The 20783-nt window shown below is 33.7% G+C and overlaps 2 protein-coding genes across 2 annotated transcripts; one reads left to right on the forward strand and one right to left on the reverse strand.

The window, feature by feature from the left end:
- Positions 1 to 1912: 1912 nt before the first annotated feature.
- LOC121232281 (serine/threonine-protein kinase OXI1) lies at positions 1913 to 2915 on the reverse strand. The gene is made up of 2 exons (XM_041117974.1): positions 2402 to 2915; positions 1913 to 2309 (listed from the first exon to the last, which is right to left on the reverse strand). The coding sequence occupies exons 1-2, from the start codon at positions 2803 to 2805 to the stop codon at positions 2213 to 2215; spliced, it is 501 nt and encodes a 166-aa protein (XP_040973908.1). The 5' UTR covers positions 2806 to 2915; the 3' UTR covers positions 1913 to 2212.
- A 7833-nt stretch (positions 2916 to 10748) lies between these two features.
- LOC107956300 (uncharacterized) lies at positions 10749 to 13968 on the forward strand. The gene is made up of 6 exons (XM_016892007.1): positions 10749 to 11080; positions 11954 to 12354; positions 12539 to 12820; positions 13087 to 13226; positions 13289 to 13392; positions 13800 to 13968. The coding sequence occupies exons 1-6, from the start codon at positions 10749 to 10751 to the stop codon at positions 13966 to 13968; spliced, it is 1428 nt and encodes a 475-aa protein (XP_016747496.1).
- Positions 13969 to 20783: the final 6815 nt, after the last annotated feature.

Here is a 20783-nt window from a genome sequence, read left to right on the forward strand (position 1 = left end):
CCTACCACATCAGCTATAATCCCTTCTAATAATAAAATGCTATGAACTCACTTTCCACTCCTTATCATGTTGTTGTCTTCTCTAAATACCCATTCCTACAATTTTCTGTTTTTTGCTATATCCTGCAACTATTTTCCAGTTTATGAAATTAATTATCAAGATTGAAAAAAAAGCCCATGAAGGATTTAGAGAAGAAAACAACACGGCTAAGGAGTGGAAAGTGAATTGGATGGCAAAAAGTTTTAATGACATGTAAAAATATTTCACATTTATTAGATAAGATCATGATTGATTGGTAGGAATAGTCTACTTAAACATTTTTTATGGAGATGAGTTGACCAAAATTTTAATGACATATATTTCCAACTGTATCCATGAGTAGATGTTACAATATTCATTAACGAGCCAATTACAAATTGACCTGCATAAATTTCGTTACTGCAATCTCCCCCGTAAATAAGGGGCTAATTACAAAGCTTTAGAAATGAAGTTGCAGCCAAGAAATGAACACAAATCATGCAAAATGATAATTATAAAAGTTTAGGATACTAATATGATATGTCCTAAAAAAGAATAAACTAATAAGGATAATAGAGTCAATACCTTCATAATCTAATGTGATAACTTGATAGTTAAAGATGTTCACTTTTCTAGGTATGGTCTAGGTTCAAGTCATATATCACCTCTTGAAGACTAAAATAACTTATAATAAGATAGAAAGGTTACATGTGTTTACAAATAATCTCTTTAATGTAGCTTAATTGATTGTAACATTCAAAATAAAAGTCAACTTAAACGTATATTTTTATACTTATAATTATTTTTTCTTTTACTTGGATTGTCAAACTATATATTTTTAACCTTATTGCATTTGCTTAATGGCCCTTAGCCGAAACTAGAGGCTAAATTGGTTAGGGACAAAACTCGGATGAAAGGTCACCCTTTCGACAAGCAGTATTTGAAATAGTGTATATAGAAAAATATTTCGTATGGTATTCATTAAATATGTTATATTAGTATTAAACAAGCTGTTAATAAAAGGCAACTTTAATTATTAAATTAATCTATTTGCTTTATGAAAACTGATAAATTATTTTACTTTAATTCCTTGCATTTCTCTACTTTTAATAAAAAAAATGATAAAGTGATGTAATTTAAAATTGAACCCAAAATTGTATTTAATTATTCAGTCTCACAATTTACAAGAAAAAGAAAAGCCAATTCATTATTCATCTACTTGGTAAGTGTAGGGTATGTTAGTGCGTAGTCAACTCTTTAATTATGATGTCTAAGTAAAAAACCCTGTTAATCTTAATTAATAATAATAATAAATGGAGGGATAATAGTGATTATCATAAACAACGGTGGAGTTAGGGTAAGTTCTTCATTGTTTTTGAAAAGTGCTTTTGAAAAGTGTTATGGAAAAGTACTTTTGAGAAGAACTTTTGAGAAGTACTTTAGAAAAATTTAAGTGTTTGATATTGCTGTCAAAAAGTGCTTTTGAAAAGTAAAATGTTCATTTTAGACATGATATTATAAAGTAACAAATATGTATTTAAATAATGTTTAAATTAGTTAATATTATGATATTTTAGTAAAAATATAAAAAAATAATTTATTATAACTTATTATTAATATTTTAATATATAATATTAATTTTAAATATTTCTAAGTAATTAATATTAATTATTTATTAAATTTAATTAGAATATTAAACTATATTTAAATATTTAAATATAATAATTAAATATTTGTAATAAGATATTGACACAATTATATTATTTTAAAAAATATTTTTTATTTTTAATTAATGCTTTTAACACATTTGTAAAAATCATATTAAATAACCAAGAAAGAGAACACAAAATAATAGCATCAAACACATTTTAAGTCAAAAAGTAAGGTTAAAAAAGTAAAATAACAGCCAAAAGTGCTTTTTGGATGAAAAAACTAAAATTTATTGCTTTTTCATATCTAAAAAAGTTTATCTCAAAAATTAAAAAAGTTGCTCCAATAATATATGTTCTTCATTACTTTTAAAAGAAAAATATTTTTTTAAAAAAAATTCATCCCAAAAGTAACGGAGAACACCCTTAAAGGGAAAGAATCGATTTCTCTTGACAAAGTCCGGCGGTTTCTGAGTGACCGAATTGGGAGGTGTTGGAGAAAGTTTAGTGGAAAGATCGAAATCGACAAGCATGATATGGCCATTTTATTGAATCATGATATTTTCAGGCTTCAAATCTCTGTAAACAATTCCTAAATTATGAAGATACTCCAAAGCGAGAACCAATTCCGCTGCATAAAACCTATGAAGAAAGAAATTATGAACAAAACAATTAACATGTGTTTGATTCCCAGGAAAATGATACATGAAATTACTTGGTTCTTACTTTTTTACCTTATAACATCGTCCGTAAACATTTTCTCAGTCTGTTTCCTTCTCAAAGAATTAAGATCACGACCGGGACAATAATCAATGGCAAAACCAACGACTTTATTGGTTGTTAAAACTCCTCGCAATCGCGGCAAAAGCCGGTGGTTAAAATTCATCAACACTTGCTGTTCAAGTCTAACCCTTCTATACTCGTTCCTTTCAATTCCATTATTACCCTTTACTCCTTTATTACTCTTCTCGATGGAATCTCTAGATATAACTTTCAAAGCTAAAATTTCCTCCTTCAATTTATCTCTGGCAAGAAACACCACTCCTTTCGCTCCTCGTCCTACAGCCGTCACTACTTCCAGGCAATCTAATTTGAGTGATGGTACTGAATGCACGTTGAATTGTTTAGCATCGACCATGGCGTACGGAGGCTGAACGGTTGGTTTTTAAGATTGGTTCCTGGGTGTTTGAGGGAGAAGAAGAAATACGAAGTTTAAATTGTATGAAAGATGAGAATGAGAATGTTGGTGGCGAGAATTTATAACAGAGGATTGGTTTTTCAATTTATAAGGAATCAAAAATTTGAAAAAACGAGTTAATTTGTATTACACTGGATTTGGACCACGTGAGATAATTTGGGTATTACGCGTGACGTGGCGTCATCAAAGCGATTTTTAATTTTGATTTATTATTATTTATAGAAACAAAGGGAGGAATCGGGTGATATGAGTGATTACGTATTGGTGTTGCTGTTCTGGAAAGCGTTACGGTTTAGTGGGTGAGGGGGCTGTTGCTTCAGCTGGTGGGCGACGCTGTAACGAGTTCCCACTGAAAGTTACCTTTTAAAGTCCTTTTTATTGTTTCCCTTTTTTTTTTTTTTACGAGTGCAACTACTTTTTTAAACCTTTTTTCATAAGTAAGCTAATGCATGGAAGGGTGTGTAACAAACAATGCTTACCTTTCGAGGAGTTCCAATTAAGTAACTGTTATCACGGACCAAAACTCCTCGCAACGCTATGGTAATTGAACAAATCAAATTACAACTTTCCATTTTAATTCTTCTTTCTTAACTTATTTTTCATGGAGATGACAACAACTTATTTTTGGTTAATATCCCTACTTATTTTAATTTGTACTTATTATTGAGTTTAATCACTAATTAATCAGATATCAATTCAGTTATAAAATTGTTAAAATATTATCTCATATACAAATTAAACTATACTTATGAGTATTTTTCAATGTTGTTTGAACCAGATCGGATTAGTAGGTCGAACCTGTTGGACCATTTGAATCGATTGTCTCGAAAATCGATACAAACAGATTGAATCGAATTTTATTAGTTTTGAATTTTAATAATTTTTTAATTTGACCGGTTCGACCGCTGATTTAGTTTAAGAAACATTAGTAATTTTGTCTTTTACTATATAATAAAGAAATAAAAAAATTGATCATACTAAGATTTGAACCCAAAACATCATGTATAATGAATATAAATATTTATGTTTACCATTACAACCAAAACATCAATTAATTTTTATATAAACTTTTAATGAATATTTTTATAACATAATTTTTTTAACCTACATCATGGGTGCATCGTACCGTAAATCTAATTTCTTATTTGAGTTACCGGATATCAATTCACTTGTAAAAGTCACCTAAGTACCCTTATTATTTTTTTTATACTTACAGAAAATTCCTTAATTTGAATTGGTTTTAATGAGTTAAAATTGAAAGAAGTAAAAGAAGTAGAGTCGGTAGTTATAGTACATAATGCTAATGGTTGAATTTGGGTTGGTAAGGGAGTGTTAGCTCAATCGATCAATTGTAATAGCCAAGAGGGGGTGAAATGACCTTTAAAAATTGTGGTAACAAAGACAATAAAATGAAACAATAAACACAAAGAATTTAGAGTGATTCAACCCCAATTGTCTACTTTACTACCTTAGCTTTCTACCTCCAAGAATTTTTCCAAATTCTCTAATTTTATAAACATGATGAGAAGGTTTAACCTGACAACTTTCCTAAGATTTCTACCCAAATATTAATACTTAAACCCTCTAAAAAGAGTAAACAAATTAGCAAACAAAGAAACAATCATTACAAGATTTCAGGCCATTCTTGACATTTTTGGGGCCCTAGGCATAACAATAAATTGGGGCCCTTTAAAATAAATTTTAAAATGTAAAACAATAAAATAAAAACATATACTAGTAATAAAATAAAAAAAATTGGGCCCCTTCTATTTTTTTCCTTTTTCTTTATGTCTCCAATGAAGCGTCGATCAAAAGACTTAAAAGGCTAAAACTTTTTCCACGTTAAAAACTGAAGAAAAAACTTTTTTTTGACCCCTTCCAACCTTGGGCCCTAGGCGGCCGCACTCTTAGACTACCTCTAAGGCCAAGCTTGATTAGAGTGTTTGCCAATTAAGCACACACAAAATAAAAATACTTGAGCTAATAGAATACAATGAATGCTCACAAGTGTTTACAAGAAAAAGATAAAGAATTGAAGCACAAAAGGTTGATAAAAGAGTTATTTATCTTTCTTGATAGCTTTTGATTTCTTGTAATCTCTCTTATTATTGTAGAAGCTTTGGTAGCTAGTATTTATAGCCTTTGTCCAACTCCCAAGCATAGGTATCACTATATCCAACTCCCAAGGGATCCTCCAAGTCAAGACAGATGAGGATACCGTGATATCACTGATGAGGCAGAGAAAAAAGACTGTAGGGGCAGCCTTTGTCCAACTCCTAAACCAATCAAAGAAACACGCTTAGGGGCATTTTGAGTATAAAAGATGGGTTAGAAACACTACTAAAAGAAGCCAAAATTGGTTGAGAGAAGTGGGACTAGATAGACTTAGACATTTTTTATAACACCCCTAATCCGTCTCCGTCGCTGAATTAGGGTTACGGAGCATTACCATACAATCAAAAACATTTAAACATCATAATGTTCAATAATTTAAATATATTATAAACCATTTATTCTTATACATTTCGTCCCTAAATCGAGCCTTCGAGGCCTTAGAAATAGGTTACAAACAATTCAGGACTACTTTGAAACAATTTGGAAAGTTTAGAAAAAAGTTGCAAAAATTAGAAACAGAGGCACACGGTTGTGTCCTCGCCCATGTAACTCATTGAGTAGGGTCTCACGACCGTGTCACACGCCCATGTGCTAGGCTGTGTACCTCTCTGAATAGCCCCACACGCCCATGTGTCAAGTCGTGTGCTAGGCAATGTAACTCACTGACTTGAACCCTAAAAAACCCTCAGATGACAAACGACTGTGTCGCCAGGCTGTGTGCCTCACATGGCTGTGTCACACGCTCGTGTTCCAAGTCGTGTAAACCTAAAATTTGCCTAAAATTAAGCCATTTCATAACCAAACTATGCATGAATATACAATCTAATTGTGCACACTTTCAAGGGAGCTAATCATCATCTAAACACACCTAACATTGCTATTTCAGACAACCTAATTCATCTAACCAATTGCCATTCAAAGGCACCACAAATTGCATCCAAACGTCACTTACCTAAACATGTCCATATGCTTCATTTCATGCATACAAACCTAGTCCATATAGGTACTAAAACATGTCACAATAGGTTATTCTCAATACAACATCAACATACCAAAAATGACTGTAATAACAAGCATATTAAAGTACCTATTAGGAGAAATGAATAACAAACAGAATGACTAGCTCAGCTCATCCAATTCTCAACAAATTCCAGCTCACCAAGCTTAACAAATTCACCTTCCTTTGTCTCTTATGAAATTATTCCTTTACAAATTCTATTATATCCCTTGTATATAAGGAGCACTATGGCATCTTGTTTTATAATTAAGAGAACAATTTCCTTTTTCATCATTATTCTTTCATGGTATCAGAGTGAATTTTTTTTCACTTTCGGCCATGGATTCTGGTTCTACAGACTCTGTGATTGCGATTGCAAAGTTCTTTAATCTTGTTGCGTTTTCTTCTCAAAAGGTTGTCATTCTTGTCGACGATAGTAACTTCCTTGCCTGGAAGCAACATGTGCTTCTTGTTATCAAGATCCATCGCCTTTACTCTTACATTGATGGCTTGCTCACTATTCTACCTAGAATGTTGACTAGCGATGGTGTTTCTGTGGAGAATCCAACGTTCATTTAATATGTGCAGCAGGATTTTTCTTTCTCGACGTGGCTTCTTTCTACTGTTAGTGCCTTTTTGCACAATTAGTTAATTGGGAGTTCCTCGTCTACCTTTGAACTCTGGAAAATGCTAACTCGAATCTTTGGTATGCAATTTGCTACCAAGGCTATGTGTTATCGCTCCCTTCTCTATAACTTCAAAAAGAATGATCTTTCCATGTCTGCTTATCTGGTCGGTATCAAGCATTTCTGTGACTCTTTAGCCAGTTGCAACCAACATGTTTCTTTGGTGGAACAACAGTTGGAAATTGTTAACGGTCTTCCACTGGAGTTTGATCACATCGTATATATCATCACTACAAGTCAGGTTCCCTTTGATTTACAAGGAATTACTACAACATTGTTGGATGCTGAGGCTCGACAACAGGCTCATTTTTCATAGATTTAAATTTCTATGAATCTAACTATGGGTAATCGATCTACCCCATCGCTTCCTACTTATACTAGTCATCCACTATTACAATTATTTCACTCCAATTGGGTTACTAGGTTCTCTCGTGGTCGTGGTCGTGCATGATTTAGGGGGATGTCGCAACTGTAATGCCAGATTTGTGGCAAGATGGGTCACGTTGCTCATAGGTGTTTTTACAGATATGACTCCACTTATGATGATGAGGTTACTAACGTTTCGGGTTCTCTTTCTCTTGGATCCACAACCCATATAGGCTCAATAAAGTTTTCTGCCCACCTTTGTCATATGAATCATTTTTTTCTAAGCCTTACCCATCTAGAACTCATTTTGTGCCCTCTATAGTTTATCAACCCACTTTCCAACCATTTGTTGTTTCGAGTGAAGGAACTCCAACTGCTCTGCATGTGACAGCCCAAAATTGACCCTAGTCGGGAAGTGGTTTCGGGACCGCTAAACCGAGTCACCGAAAGGTTCGAATGTGATGTTTATTGTCTAGAATATGTAATCATGAATGTGTGAAAATTTCAAGCTTCGATTTAGTCGATTGCATGTGAATTTAGTCAATAGGACTTATATGAGAAAATTTTAAAATGTGATAGGTCAATGCATGAGGACCTATTAGTGCATGTGGAAGAAAAAGGGGACTTGCATGTCAAATTCCCCCTCCCTAATATGTAGTGGCCGGCCATGCTATGGGTGGAAACATGTCACCAACATGTTGTGTTAGTGATGTATGGTAAGGAAAATAAAATAATAAGCATGATAATTAAATAATGAAAGGAAGGGTGATGAAAAAAAAAAGAAAAAAATAATAATGGTCTCATGCATACACCCCATTGCCGTGAGCTAAAGGAAGGAAAAGAAAGGTTTTGTTCATCCTTTTTCAACCTCTTTTGACCGAAAATCCTAAGGAAGAGGATTAGGAGGAAGTTTGGCCATGCATGTAACTAGATTGAGGTATGTTTAATGTTATTCTTTGAGATTCATGTATATTTTAAGTTGTAAGTTCAAAATCTACCTAGCCATGGTTCAAACTTTGTTAAATGATGGAGATGACATTCGGCCATGAATGTTACGTTCTTGGTTGGTATTTTGATGTCTTTGGCGATGAGGTAAGGAGATGGTTGACTTTGGGTGTTTAATAAAAGGGTTTGGATGTGAGAGTGTGTGAGAAGTAGAAATGAGGAGTCTTAGCAACTCCATGAAGGTTCGGCCATGGTAGTTTGAGGATTAGAGATTTTATTTCTTGTTAAAAATTTGATGAATCCTAGTGTGTGAAGTGCTTGAACCAACTAAGGATTAATAGATGCATGGGTACAAAGTAGGAAGAATCGGCTACTATGGTTGACACCAATGCCGAATGTAAAGATGTTATAGTAAATAATGTATGTGATTTGAGTTGATAATGTGAAAAAGGATAATTAGATGTATTATAAATGATATAAAGATTTTAGAAATTATTTTGGTTAGGTGTGTGTATGATTAAGTATATTCGGCAATATACTTAAAGTGAGTACTTGATATTATATGGGAGTATGTATATTCGGCCACATGAGTAAATATATATATGATGTTAAATTTGATTATGTATAATGGGCATTAAGATGTGGAACTTAAGAAATGTAGTCATATGTGGAATTACATGATGTTATAGTTGACATTGTACACACATACATCCATTCGGCCATCAACATGAGTAATTAGTGAGGATGGTTGCCGAATATACAAACATACATAAGCATGTGTAATTGAATTATGAATGTTTAACAAGATGGTTAAACTAGTGAATTATTGATTAAGCTCAAGGAGCTAAAGGAGGAGAATCAAGCAAAGGCAAAGAAAAGATCACTGAGTAGCCGAGTTGGAACCGTCTTACCCAACACAAGGTAAGTCATTAAGCATGTAGTTGGTATTATTTCAAATGGTCATAATGTTTATGTATTGATGCTGAATGGAATGAATAAATATACATATATATATATGCATGTACGTATGTGATGATGAAATTGTTGAATGAAAAGAAAAGAGGTAAGATGTACTGAGTTGTTGATCTCGGCACTAAACGTGCGGGTATAACCATTTATGACCATGAGATTGGCGCTAAGTGCGCGGGATTAAATTGTACAGCACTAAGTGTGCGATTTGACTATGTTGCACTAAGTGTGCGAAATGAATATGATGCACTAAGTGTGCGAATTGACCATGCGGCACTAAGTGTGCGAGTTTGACTATGTAGCACTAAGTGTGCGATTTGATTTCGTAGCACTAAGTGTGCGAGTTGATTATATAGCACTGTGTGTGCGGACTCAATATACATTCGTGAATCATTATGGACACTATGTGTGCGACACTATTGAGTCGATCGCGGACAGCGGATCGGGTAAGTGTCTTGAGTACATGGCTAATAGGTGCTATGCTTATACTTGGTGTTGAGCTCGGTAAGTTTGAACCTATGTGACAAATATACTTGAAGTCACGTACATAAAATTTATCGTAGGATGGGTGAAAGGCCGTTTAGTCGTTTGATTGTAACGAAAATAAATTGATTTATGAAAATGCTTCAATGTCCTATTGATGAGTATATGGAATGTGATTGCATGAATTGATATGAAACTGAAACGATAGGTTGGAGGAACTATGGTATGGTTCGGTATGGATGGAGTAAATTGTCTCGTTCCATTTTGTTTCCTCTTGTGATAATGTTATTGATGGATGGTAGTGCATTGCTTATGACTTACTGAGTTATAAACTCACTCGGTGTTTCCTTATCACCCATTATAGGTTGCTTGGACTCATCTATTTTTGCGGGGTCAGGCCGTCATCGAAGTCATCACACCGGATAGCAAGTTTTGGTACTTTCTTCTTAGTTGGCTTAGAAGAACATTTTGGCATGTATAAGCTATTACGTTGTGTTTGAACTTTGGCATGTAAACTTTAAGCCATGCGAAAATGGCACGGATGTTCGATTGAGTTGGATCAAGGGTAGGCATGAAATGGACCTAGTTACTTCGTAACAGATGCTGGCAGCAGCAGTGTCATGAGATTGAAAAATCACTAAAAATAGTAGGAGTGGAATTAATTGATGAATAAATTATGTAATCGAAGCTCGATGAGTCTGTTTTCATGAGGAAGTAACGAAAAGATCATATGGGCAGTATATTAAGAGATAAACAGATTTTTGTGGGACAGGGCCAGAACGGTTTCTGGATTCCCTGCTCCGACTTTGGAAATTCATTATAAATTAACCAGAGATAATTAGGGGTCGTACCATATATGTAAAGATTCCTCTCTGAGTCTAGTTTTCATAGAAACAAACGGCATCAGTATTGAAGCCCCGTGCAGGGAGATATCCAAGTCGTAATGGGCAAAGGTCAGTGTAGTCGACCCCTGCAACATGGGAGACTTTGACTAATAAACTGTACTAATTGGCCTGACCAAAAATTCTAGAAAAAAATACATAGATGGTCACATGAGTCTAGTTTCTGGGAAAAATTTCAAAACTGATTTTCGAGTTACGAAACTCAAGATATGATTTTTAAAACGACTAGTACACAGATTGGGCAGTGTCTGGAAAATAAATTTTATAAGGGGTTAAAGTCAGTTAACACCTCGTGTTCGACTCCGGTGTCGGTTTCGGGTTCGGGGTGTTACACTGCAAGCTTCTGTTGCTTCTACCACAGCCACAACTAGTATTGTTTCTGATCCGCTATGGTACCCCGATAGTGGTGCTACTACTCACATGACTAATGATCCAGTCAAGTTCACCAACTACAACTCCTACATTGGTCAAGGTAAAGTAATTGTTAGAAATGGTAATTACACCTCTATTTCTCATATTGGTGAATCCTCTATTTCTTCTGGTTCTCACAACTTCTCCATTAACAATCTGCTCTATGTACCTGACATTCACAAGAGTCTTTTTTCTATTTCTGAGTTTACAAAAGATAATCAGGTGTTCTTTAAATTTCATCTTTCGTGTTGCCATGTGAAGGATCTGATGACTCACAGGGTTTTGCTCCAAGGCATTGAGTCTAATGGATTGTACCAGTTGTTGCCGACGTCCTCTAACGAGTTTGTCTTTACTGCTTTTAATAACTAAACTCTTTCCCCTTTTATGTCTCGTCCAGTGGCTGTAGATCCAATGGTTCCAGAAAGTACAGTTAAGATTACTAGATGGCATCAACGACTTGGTCACCCCTCTACTGATGTGTTGAATCATGTCTTGAGTGCTTGTAATATTAGTATTCCTCATACCACAGTTTCGTCCCTATGTAATACCTGTGCACTTAGGGAAAGTCATAAATTACCATTTAAGTATGCTACATCTGTTTACTCTGTACCACTTGGACTAATTTTCACTGACCTTTAGGGGCTTGCCCCTTGTTTTTCTACTGGTTATCAATATTATATCTCGTTTGTGGATGCCTTCTCATGACATACTTGGATATATTTTCTCAAATCTAAGTTTGATACCTTATAGGCCTTCCTAACCTTTAAGCAACATGTTGAGTTACAACTAAGAACTAAAATCAAGCAACTTTAATGTGATGGAGGAGGGGAATTTTGCAGTTTTGATTTCCTTCTAAAAAAATTTGGCATTTAGCATCATTTCTCATGCCCCCACACATCTTAACAAAATGGCTTAGTTGAACGTCGTCATCGATAGATAGTGGAGACTGGCCTTGTCTTACTAGCATAAGCATCATTGCCTTTCTCTTATTGGGTAGATGCTTTTACATCTATAGTCTATCTCATGAATCTGCTGCCTACTAAGTCACTTTATGGATTATCTCCTATGGAGAAATTATTCAATAAACAACCAGATTACAAGCCTCTTAAAGTGTTTGGCTGCCTCTGTTACCCTCTGCTTAGAACCTACAACAAGCAAAAACTACAGTTTTGATCTTCTTCATAAATATTCTTGGGCTATGCTACAAATCACAGAGGATACAAATATGTTGACAAGACTGGTCGAGTTTACATTTCCAGACATGTTCAGTTTGATGAAGGTGTTTTTCTTTATGTTAGACTTTCTTCGGTTCCTTCAGTTACCAATTCCAATGGTTCAAAATCCTTGTCTACTTTACCAATTATTATAATACTTCCTCATATTGCTCCTCATCACTCTTTAGACAATACGACCATTGGTTTTGCCGTGTCTCCCTCGATTGCTGCTCATATTGAGAGTTCCCAACCACCATCTTCTATAAACTCAAATGTTTTTGGTGACAATGATCTGTTTCCAAATCCCTCTATACCTGATGATCAAAATACGTCGTCATCCAATTTTGCTCCTTATCTCTCTCCTAGCAACACTCATCACATGTTCACTAGGAGCAAGGCTGGTATCTTCAAACCAAAAGTATACACTACTTATACTGCTTCTATAAACTCTATTGAACCAATCACCATTTAGGAAGATATGGTCATTCCTTTATGGAAAGATGTTGTTCATGATGAATTACAAGTCTTGATTCGAAATAACACTTGGGGTTTGGTACATCTACCCCTAGATTGCTCTCTTATTAGATGTAAATGATTGTTTAAGACTAAAGAACCTTGATGAGAGTGTTGCTCACAACAAGGTCAGACTCATCCCTCAAGCCTTCTCCCAGATTGTTGGCATGGATTATCACGAAACCTTTAGCCCTGTTGTCAAGGCTAACAAGGTAAGAACATTGTTTGCCTTAGTCGTGTCAAGTAAGTGGAAGATTAGGCAGGTTGATGTCAATAACGCCTTCTTAAATGGAAACTTGACTGAGGAAGTCTTCATGCAACAACCACCAAGTTTCGAGGTAGTAGATGAAAATGGTAATTTGTTGGTTTGCAAGCTGAACAAGGCCCTTTATAGCCTGAAACAGGCTCCTTGAGCATGGTTTCAAAAGCTTCATAATTTTTTAGTTCAACATTTGCATTTTAAGTCCTCTAGAGTTGATTCCTCATTGTTTTTTAAGAAGACTTCTTCTAGGGAAATGTGTTTCTTCTTGTATATGTTGATGATATCATTATCACCGGTGATTTTAATCTTGAAATTGAAAAAGCTGTTTAGTCTCTGCATAGTCAGTTTTCTTTGAAAGATTTGGAACCTCTTAGCTATTTTCTTAGAATTGAAGTAGCTAAGCATGGTGACAGTATGCATATTTCTCAGCAGAAGTATGCCCGAGAATTATTAGATAAGGCAGATATGGGAAATGCAAAATCAATTTCTACACCTATGGTAAGCTCACCAACTCTATCCTCCCTTGTTGGTTCTTCCCTACATGATGGCACCAAATACAGGAAGATTGTTGGAGGTCTCCAGTATCTCTACATGACAGGGCTAGACATTACGTTATGCATTTGCCTTCTGATGTCCATTGGACTGTTGTTAAAAGAATTTTGAGGTACATTTGAGGCACACTGGACTATGGGCTACTGTTTCAACCTTCAGCGGTTAACTTAATAAGATTTTTTGATGTTGATTGGGCTAGTTCCCTTGAGGATCGTAAGTCTACATTTGGATTTTGTACCTATCTTAGTGACAACCTGATTGGATGGTCCTCAAAGAAGCAATGAGTGGTTTCTTGATCCACATCAGAGGCTGAATATAGAAGCTTAGCAAATGGAACTGTATAAATCACATGGTTTCAGTCCTTACTCAATGAAATTGGCATGCCTTTAGAGCGAGCTTCAATGGTTTAGTGTGACAATTCTAGCACAGTATCTCTAGCAGTGAATCAGTGTTGTCTGCTCAAGTCAAGCATGTTGAGCATGATATCCATTTTATACGAGACAACGTCTTGGATGGCAGGTTGCAAGTGAACTATGTCTCTAGACATGATCAAGTAGCTGATATCTTGACAAAACCATTGACTACTAGAAGTTTTTCCAAGTTTCGAGACAGGTTAAATGTTGTTGCTCTCAAAGAACTTCAACATCGCAATGCAGGGGGAATATTAGGAAAAATGAATAACAAATAGAATGACCAGCACAACTCATCCAATTCTCCATAGATTCCAACTCATCAGGCTTAACAAATTCACCTTCCTTTATCTCTTATGAAATTATTTCTTTACAAATTCTATTATATCCCTTGTATATAAGAAGCACTATGGCACCTTATTTTATATGATTAAGAGAACAATTTCCTTTTTCATCATTATTCTATCAATATCGAAAATGATATAACTTGGTAAGGCATCAAAGTGTACCAAACCAACAGAGCTTTCAAAAGATTATACATGCCAAAACAACATCAACACATTCATCAAAACACCATTATAAATCACCCTATACATGCCATTATAAATCTAACCAAAATGCTAAAAAACTATCGAATTGATTGCTAGATACTGTGATAGATCTCCAATGAGCTTCCAACCAAATCGAGCTTTTGATAATCTAAAAAATATAAAGGAAAGGAAACTACGTAAGCAACGAGTGCTTAGTAAGCTCGTATAAACCTTATATATAACTTACCATTTCAATAATACAATACATAGATTAAATACAATTCAACACCAATGCCATAAGCTTAACAAAGCCTAACAAACCTTATATATAACTTACCATTTCAATAATACAATTCAATCCATTTGCATACTTACCATTTTGTTCCCTTTTCTTTCCTGTTGAATCATCTAGAATTACATCGGATACACGGGAAAGCTCACATGAAGTGTGCTTTTACATATAACCGTAACATTTTCTTTACAACAATGCTCACACATGAGTTGTGGGTTGGAATGTAAGCTATACGATGCTACTCACATGAGCTGTGGAGAATCCACAACAAATGCAGGACCTCAGCCATCAGTAGGAGATTCAAGACCAGCACCCGAAACATGAAATCCCTAATGACATGTCATTTGTATCCTAAGAATTCCTAAGGTTCAACCAGAACTCGATATCCGTCAATTCATCGTAACATTGATACATTTATATATATAATTCATTTATATCAAATCAACATAATGAACATTCAATTTTACTAGCATAAAAATGGTTACAGTTCATACGAACTTACCTCGACAATTAGGGCGTAGTGGTTAGATCGAATTAATCCGAAGTTTTAGCTTTTCCTCGATCTAAGTCCAAACGTGGTTTATCTTGATCTAAATAGATAATTTCAATCAATTAAAAACTTCTAGTATTCAATTTAATCCATATTTCATATTTATGAAAAATAACCACTTTGCCCCTAACATTTTAACTTTTCACGATTTAGTCCTTAAGCTTAGTCCTTAAAAATCTAACCATTTTAATCTAAATCCATGTTAATAAAAGATGCAAGGGACCTTGAAACAACCCATATTTACCATCATTTCACAATAAAACCCTAGAATTTATACCGTTAACAGATTAATTCATATTTCCAAAATTCATAAAAATCACTTAACAAAACTTGTTCATTTTTGAATAATGATTCATAATCTATCAATTAACATCAACACTCATTCAAAATAATCCATGGTAAGTCCCTCAACCTTTAACTTTTTTGCAAATTTACCCCCGGGCTAGTTAAATTAAGCTAAAACAGACTCGAAAACATAAAAAAATAAAAAACGGGGCTTGGATACACTTACATGCAAGATCGGAAGCTTGACTGAATGCCTTATCTATTCTTCCATGGATGAATCGGTTTGAAGAAAAAAAATGAGAAAGATGATGATTTTTAATCTTTTTTATTTTAAGCTTATTTACCCTTTTACCTTTTTACCATTTAAAATCTATCAATATTTCATTTAAACCATATTCATAAACATCCACTATCTCATTAATTGGTATAATTACCATTTAAGTCCCTTAGTTTAAGATTTCATAGCCATTAGACTCCTTTAACCAGTAGAATTTAACTTTTACACCTTTTACGATTTAGTCCTTTTTACTTAATTAACTATGTGAACTTAAAAATTTCTTAACGAAATTTTAATACGACCTTAATAGATTTCAGTAGACATTAAAACAATAATAATTTACTCGTTAGAATTGTGGTCCTGAAACCACTGTTTTTGATATCACTAAAAACGGGCTGCTACATTTTTCATTAGTTTTAGCTAGTTTTTCATTCGTTTTAGCTAGGTTTTCATTCTTTTCATCTTCTAGGGTTTAGTTTTCTCCATATCTTAGGTTTTTTTTTGTTTATTTTATAGTGTTTCTTAGTTCATAGCTGGTAGTTAAGTTAATTAGTATTGTAGCTAGGTTTTAATTGTTTAGTAAACCTTCAAACTTTCTTGTACTTACATTTTTATCCTAATTTAACATTATTTAGCTTTCTTTACTTTATTCTATTAAAAATCATCTCTTTTATGTTCTCGTTTATTATTCTTGCTTCCATTGTTGTGTAATCCAAGTTTTGGTAAGAAAGCTTGGATTTTTATCAATTTTCTTAGGGTTTAAGTTAGTGGTGTTTTTATTTAATTTCTTGTTATTAATGAGTTTTAATACAAGCATGAATGACTAAATATTTAGGGGTTGGATAATTGATTTTTGGGTTCGAGGACTAAATTTTCTCATTCTCATGGCCGACCTTGAATGGGGGAAAGAGCGTTGATTGAATTGGTTATTTTTAGCTTTGTGCTAAAATAAGAAGCATGGTGTAACAACCCGTTTTTAAATAGTGTCGTAAACAGTAGTTTTGGGGTCACAAATTTGATGAGCGAATAATATTTACAAGTAATATGGCGTATTAATAAAAATTAATTGAATGATTTTTGTTAAATGGAAAAACAATTAAGTTCAAGTGGTAAGACCCTAAAGTCAAGTAGTTTTAGAAAATTAGATATCGGGACCTCGTCTCTATAAACTGAGCTGTAAATATTTTATTAAATATTTGCAGAATGTTATTAAGGTCGTATTAAAATTTGGTTAAGAAATTTTAATGTTTCGATAGTTAATTAATTAAAAAGGACTAAATTGTAAAGGATGGAAAAATTAATCGCTATAAGTTTATTTGTATTAAATAGTTATAAAAGTATGAAATGAGGGTTTTAAAGTAAAAATATACCCTAATCATTATGATGTACAGTTAGTGGGTGGAAAAATAAGATATATTATGTATTTAAAATGTTTTAATTAAAATATTTTACATGTTGAGTTAAAATAATGATAATAAAACAAAAAAAGCCAACATTTATAATTTCTTTAATGTCTTCTTCTTCCCCATAATCGAAACCTCCATGGAAGGATAGGAAGCATTCGGTCAAGTGTAGTTCCAATGCATGTGAGTGTTTTTCATTTTGTTTTTAATAATTTTTATGTTTTTAAGATCGTTACAATTAGGTCTAGTTAGCTCGTACCTTTGTTTTTGAAATTGTTAAAGATTTTGAATGTTGCCATTGATGAATCTTTATGATTTTAGAGGTTAAATGATGAATTTGAAGTATAAGTTGTTATTTATAAGTATTTTGTTAAATGATTTAAAAGTTTAGGGATTAAATTGCTAAAATCATAATTCAAGGACTTGATGTGAAGTTGTTAAAAATGTGGGTTGTATTGGAAGCTATTAACATTTGAGTGACTTTTTCAATAAAATTGGTTTCTTTGCATGATTAGGACATAAAGACTAAATTGAATAAAAATGAAAAGTTGAGGGTAATTTTGTAAAATGTCAAAAAGATTAAATTGCATAAAATGAATTGGTTTTGCTGTTTGAATTAATGATTTGAATAGAATTATTATTTTAGATAAAAATGAGATGAAAATCGAGGAGAAGGGAAAATTACCAAATAACCCCTGTAATTAGTCATTGTTGCAATTTAGCCAAATCATCGAAAAGCTCGATTTGGTTGGAAGCTCATCAGAAATCTATCACACTATCCAACAATCAATTTCGATAGTTTTTGATGTTTTGATCAATGTTATAATGGCATGTATAGGTGGACTTGTGTTTGATGTTAGTTGAATGTTAGTTGATAAGTTCGGCATGTATATGTTATTTTGGGTTGATGTACTTTTGGTGCCATGTTGGTTTGTGTTAATATGACTAAGATATGATGCATGTTGAGTGACCAAATGGTATGTTTATATGGAAGTTCTAATGATTATAACCATGGTATGTTTTGGAAGTGGTAAAAAAGGTATATGAGTATGATTAAGATGTGGTAAGTGTACACACTTAGGAATGATTGAATGATTGTATTTGAGGTGCCTTGTATGGAATATTGGTTGAATGTTAATGGTCTATTGAATTGGTTATTTCGTGCATGTTTTAATAAGGTTTTGGTGGTTCGAATTTGGCACAAATTGCTTTTAGGTACATGCTTGTATTGGTGGTGGAAATGGCTTGAATTTAGCCAGTTTCATGTCTACACGGCTTGAGACAAGGGCGTGTGACTCAGTCAAGTGTGACACATGACTCAGTCAAGTGCGACACGACCGTGTGTCCCTTGTAGGTTTTAAGTTTTGCAAGTCAAGCTGTTACACGGCCTAGCACACAGCTTGGCACACTACCGTATGAGGTAATTTTGATAGTTACACAGCCAGGCACACGAATGTGTGGCTTGGCCGTGTGACCCAACTTCAAAAGTTACATTGGCATGAACACGAGCTGGGACACACCCGTGTATCCCTATTTCGATTCTTACACAGCCTGAAACATGGGTGTGTGTCTTAGCCGTGTGAGTCACACGGTCGGGCCACACGGTCGTGTGACCCTTGCAGTTCAATTTTTTCCAACTTTTTCTTAAATGTTCCAAATGTTTTCAATTTAGTCCTAAATTATTTCTAAGGTGTTTTTAAGGCCTTAAAGGCTCGGTTAAGGGACCATATGCATGTAAATGAATGGATTATGCTATGTTTATATTAATTTTTGGAAATGTATGTTTTTGTGTTATGTTTATACGGTAATGCTCTGTAACCTTATTTCGGCTACGGATACGGGTTAAGGGTGTTACACATGGAAAGTAAAGGGGTTGGAGGGGTATTAAAGTGAATTTTTGGGCCTGTTTGCAAATTTCAAAATTAGCTAAAAATACCTGAATTGGGCAGCTATATGGACAGTTTGGGCTACTGATTTTTCTTAATGGATCAGTACCTCCAATTAATTATTTCATGCCTCTTCCTTTCTTCACCTTTGAAGGGTTGAAATCTAAATTCAAGATGAATTTTTTTGAACTTGTAGAGTAACTTTTCCTTGCTAATCTGGGCATGTAATATGTCCATCTTGCATGCATCGACCAACTAACAATTTTGCTCCCCATGGTTGGTCATGCATGTCACCTTTTAGGGTCCAATCGCCTCAAAATTCATCCTAACCTACATAGTTTCAATCAGGGAGTTCACCAATTGTTGATTAAGTAATAGTTCATGAACTTTGGGAATAAAATAATATAATTTTTTTCCCATGAGTCTCAATTGAATAAAATAATATTTTCAATAAAATTTTGAAAATTAATTTCAAATCACCCAAAATTCACAAGAATTATGATTAAAAGAGCTTAAGACAACTCTATATTTTTTAGAGTTGTCACACCCCTAAAAATAATCCGTTGCTCGTCCCAAGCGATGACATATGCTAAACACACAAAACAAATTTAGTCCATATGGGTACGAGTAAGTGAAATCATGCTCTTTGACAAATTTATGCAAATAAGGAGCTCATGCTCAAGTATTATTCAAATTCTTCTTAACTTTCGAATGTTAATAAAATTATGAATTGAATGTGTCTTTTAGGAGCTATGTATGCAATTCTTCCCATTTATTTCTTCTAAATTGAGCTAAGTATCGTTCCTTAACTCCACCAAATAGGTCTTTATATGTTGAATTTTAATAAATCCTCTCCACTAATATAGTCGACAAAGTAATATAAATCAATAGGTTTTAACAAGGTTGTAACATTGTTAGGTTCAAGGTATGGAAAAGATGGATATTTTTGGACGAAACATACTTAAACTTAACTTTAGTTTGGACCTTTGAAATATCTTCTTCACTCAAGAATCCAATTTTCCTTTGTCTTCAAATAATGCTCTATCTTTTTCGAACTTTTTTTTCGAAGCTTAAGTGTCAAAAAATCAACACAAACACTTTTTTTTTACTCCCCCAAACTTAAACATAAAGCATATAAGGAATAGCTAAGTGAAAAATTTTGTGGAAGAATAGAGATAAATAATTTTAAAGAACATGGCTTGAAATTTAGGGTAATTTCAGGGTAATTAAGAAAATAGGCTATGTAACTCAAAATTGGGTGCTAATGGATAATTTCAGCAAGGTGGGTTTGAAAAGCTCAATCAGACCAAACAAAATGCCTATTTCATTTTTAATATTATTATGCCAACTAGGATTTCGCCTTAAGGATTTAGAAGAATCAATTCTAAAGACATAGACTTTCATGCTTACTTAGTTATTCTAAAAGAATTTAAATGAGCTGAGTTTTATTCATATTTACTAAATTGACATTCTTCTCATAATAAAATTAACATAGAAAATAAAAAAATAAGAAATTATACTAGAACTGGAGCTAACATAATATGCGAAATTTATTGACTTTGAGAACTTTTCCACTTACACACACCTCATGCGAGACTTGATTGAAAAAAAATCAGCATTGATGGACGAACGACTGACTCAGAATGTTCCCCCAAACTGAAAACGAACAATGTCCTCATTGTGAATAATTTAACAAATAAGTGAATGTGAACTGTACACCAGGTTGGCTCCTAGGAAAGAGAGGTGAGTCTAATTAGACTGCTTAAATACCAAGTGTTCCTTGTCAAAACCAATCCTAGACATGTACATTCTCATTGTCACATTTTTGTTTAAGATTCATTTGAACTTAAAAACAACAAGGAAAAAAAGA

Source organism: Gossypium hirsutum, chromosome A07 (assembly GCF_007990345.1).
Source record: "Gossypium hirsutum isolate 1008001.06 chromosome A07, Gossypium_hirsutum_v2.1, whole genome shotgun sequence".
Lineage (NCBI taxonomy): Eukaryota > Viridiplantae > Streptophyta > Magnoliopsida > Malvales > Malvaceae > Gossypium > Gossypium hirsutum.

Coding starts and splice junctions, on each gene's coding strand:
- LOC121232281 (XM_041117974.1), bottom strand. CDS start 2,805: ATGGTCGATGCTAAACAATTCAACGTGCATTCAGTACCATCACTCAAA. Junction 2,310..2,401: donor TTTACGGACGATGTTATAAG/GTAAAAAAGTAA, acceptor CTTTCTTCATAG/GTTTTATGCAGCGGAATTGG.
- LOC107956300 (XM_016892007.1), top strand. CDS start 10,749: ATGACTAATGATCCAGTCAAGTTCACCAACTACAACTCCTACATTGGT. Junction 11,081..11,953: donor TTGCCGACGTCCTCTAACGA/GTTTGTCTTTAC, acceptor TACAAATCACAG/AGGATACAAATATGTTGACA. Junction 12,821..13,086: donor CGAGGTAGTAGATGAAAATG/GTAATTTGTTGG, acceptor TTTCTTTGAAAG/ATTTGGAACCTCTTAGCTAT.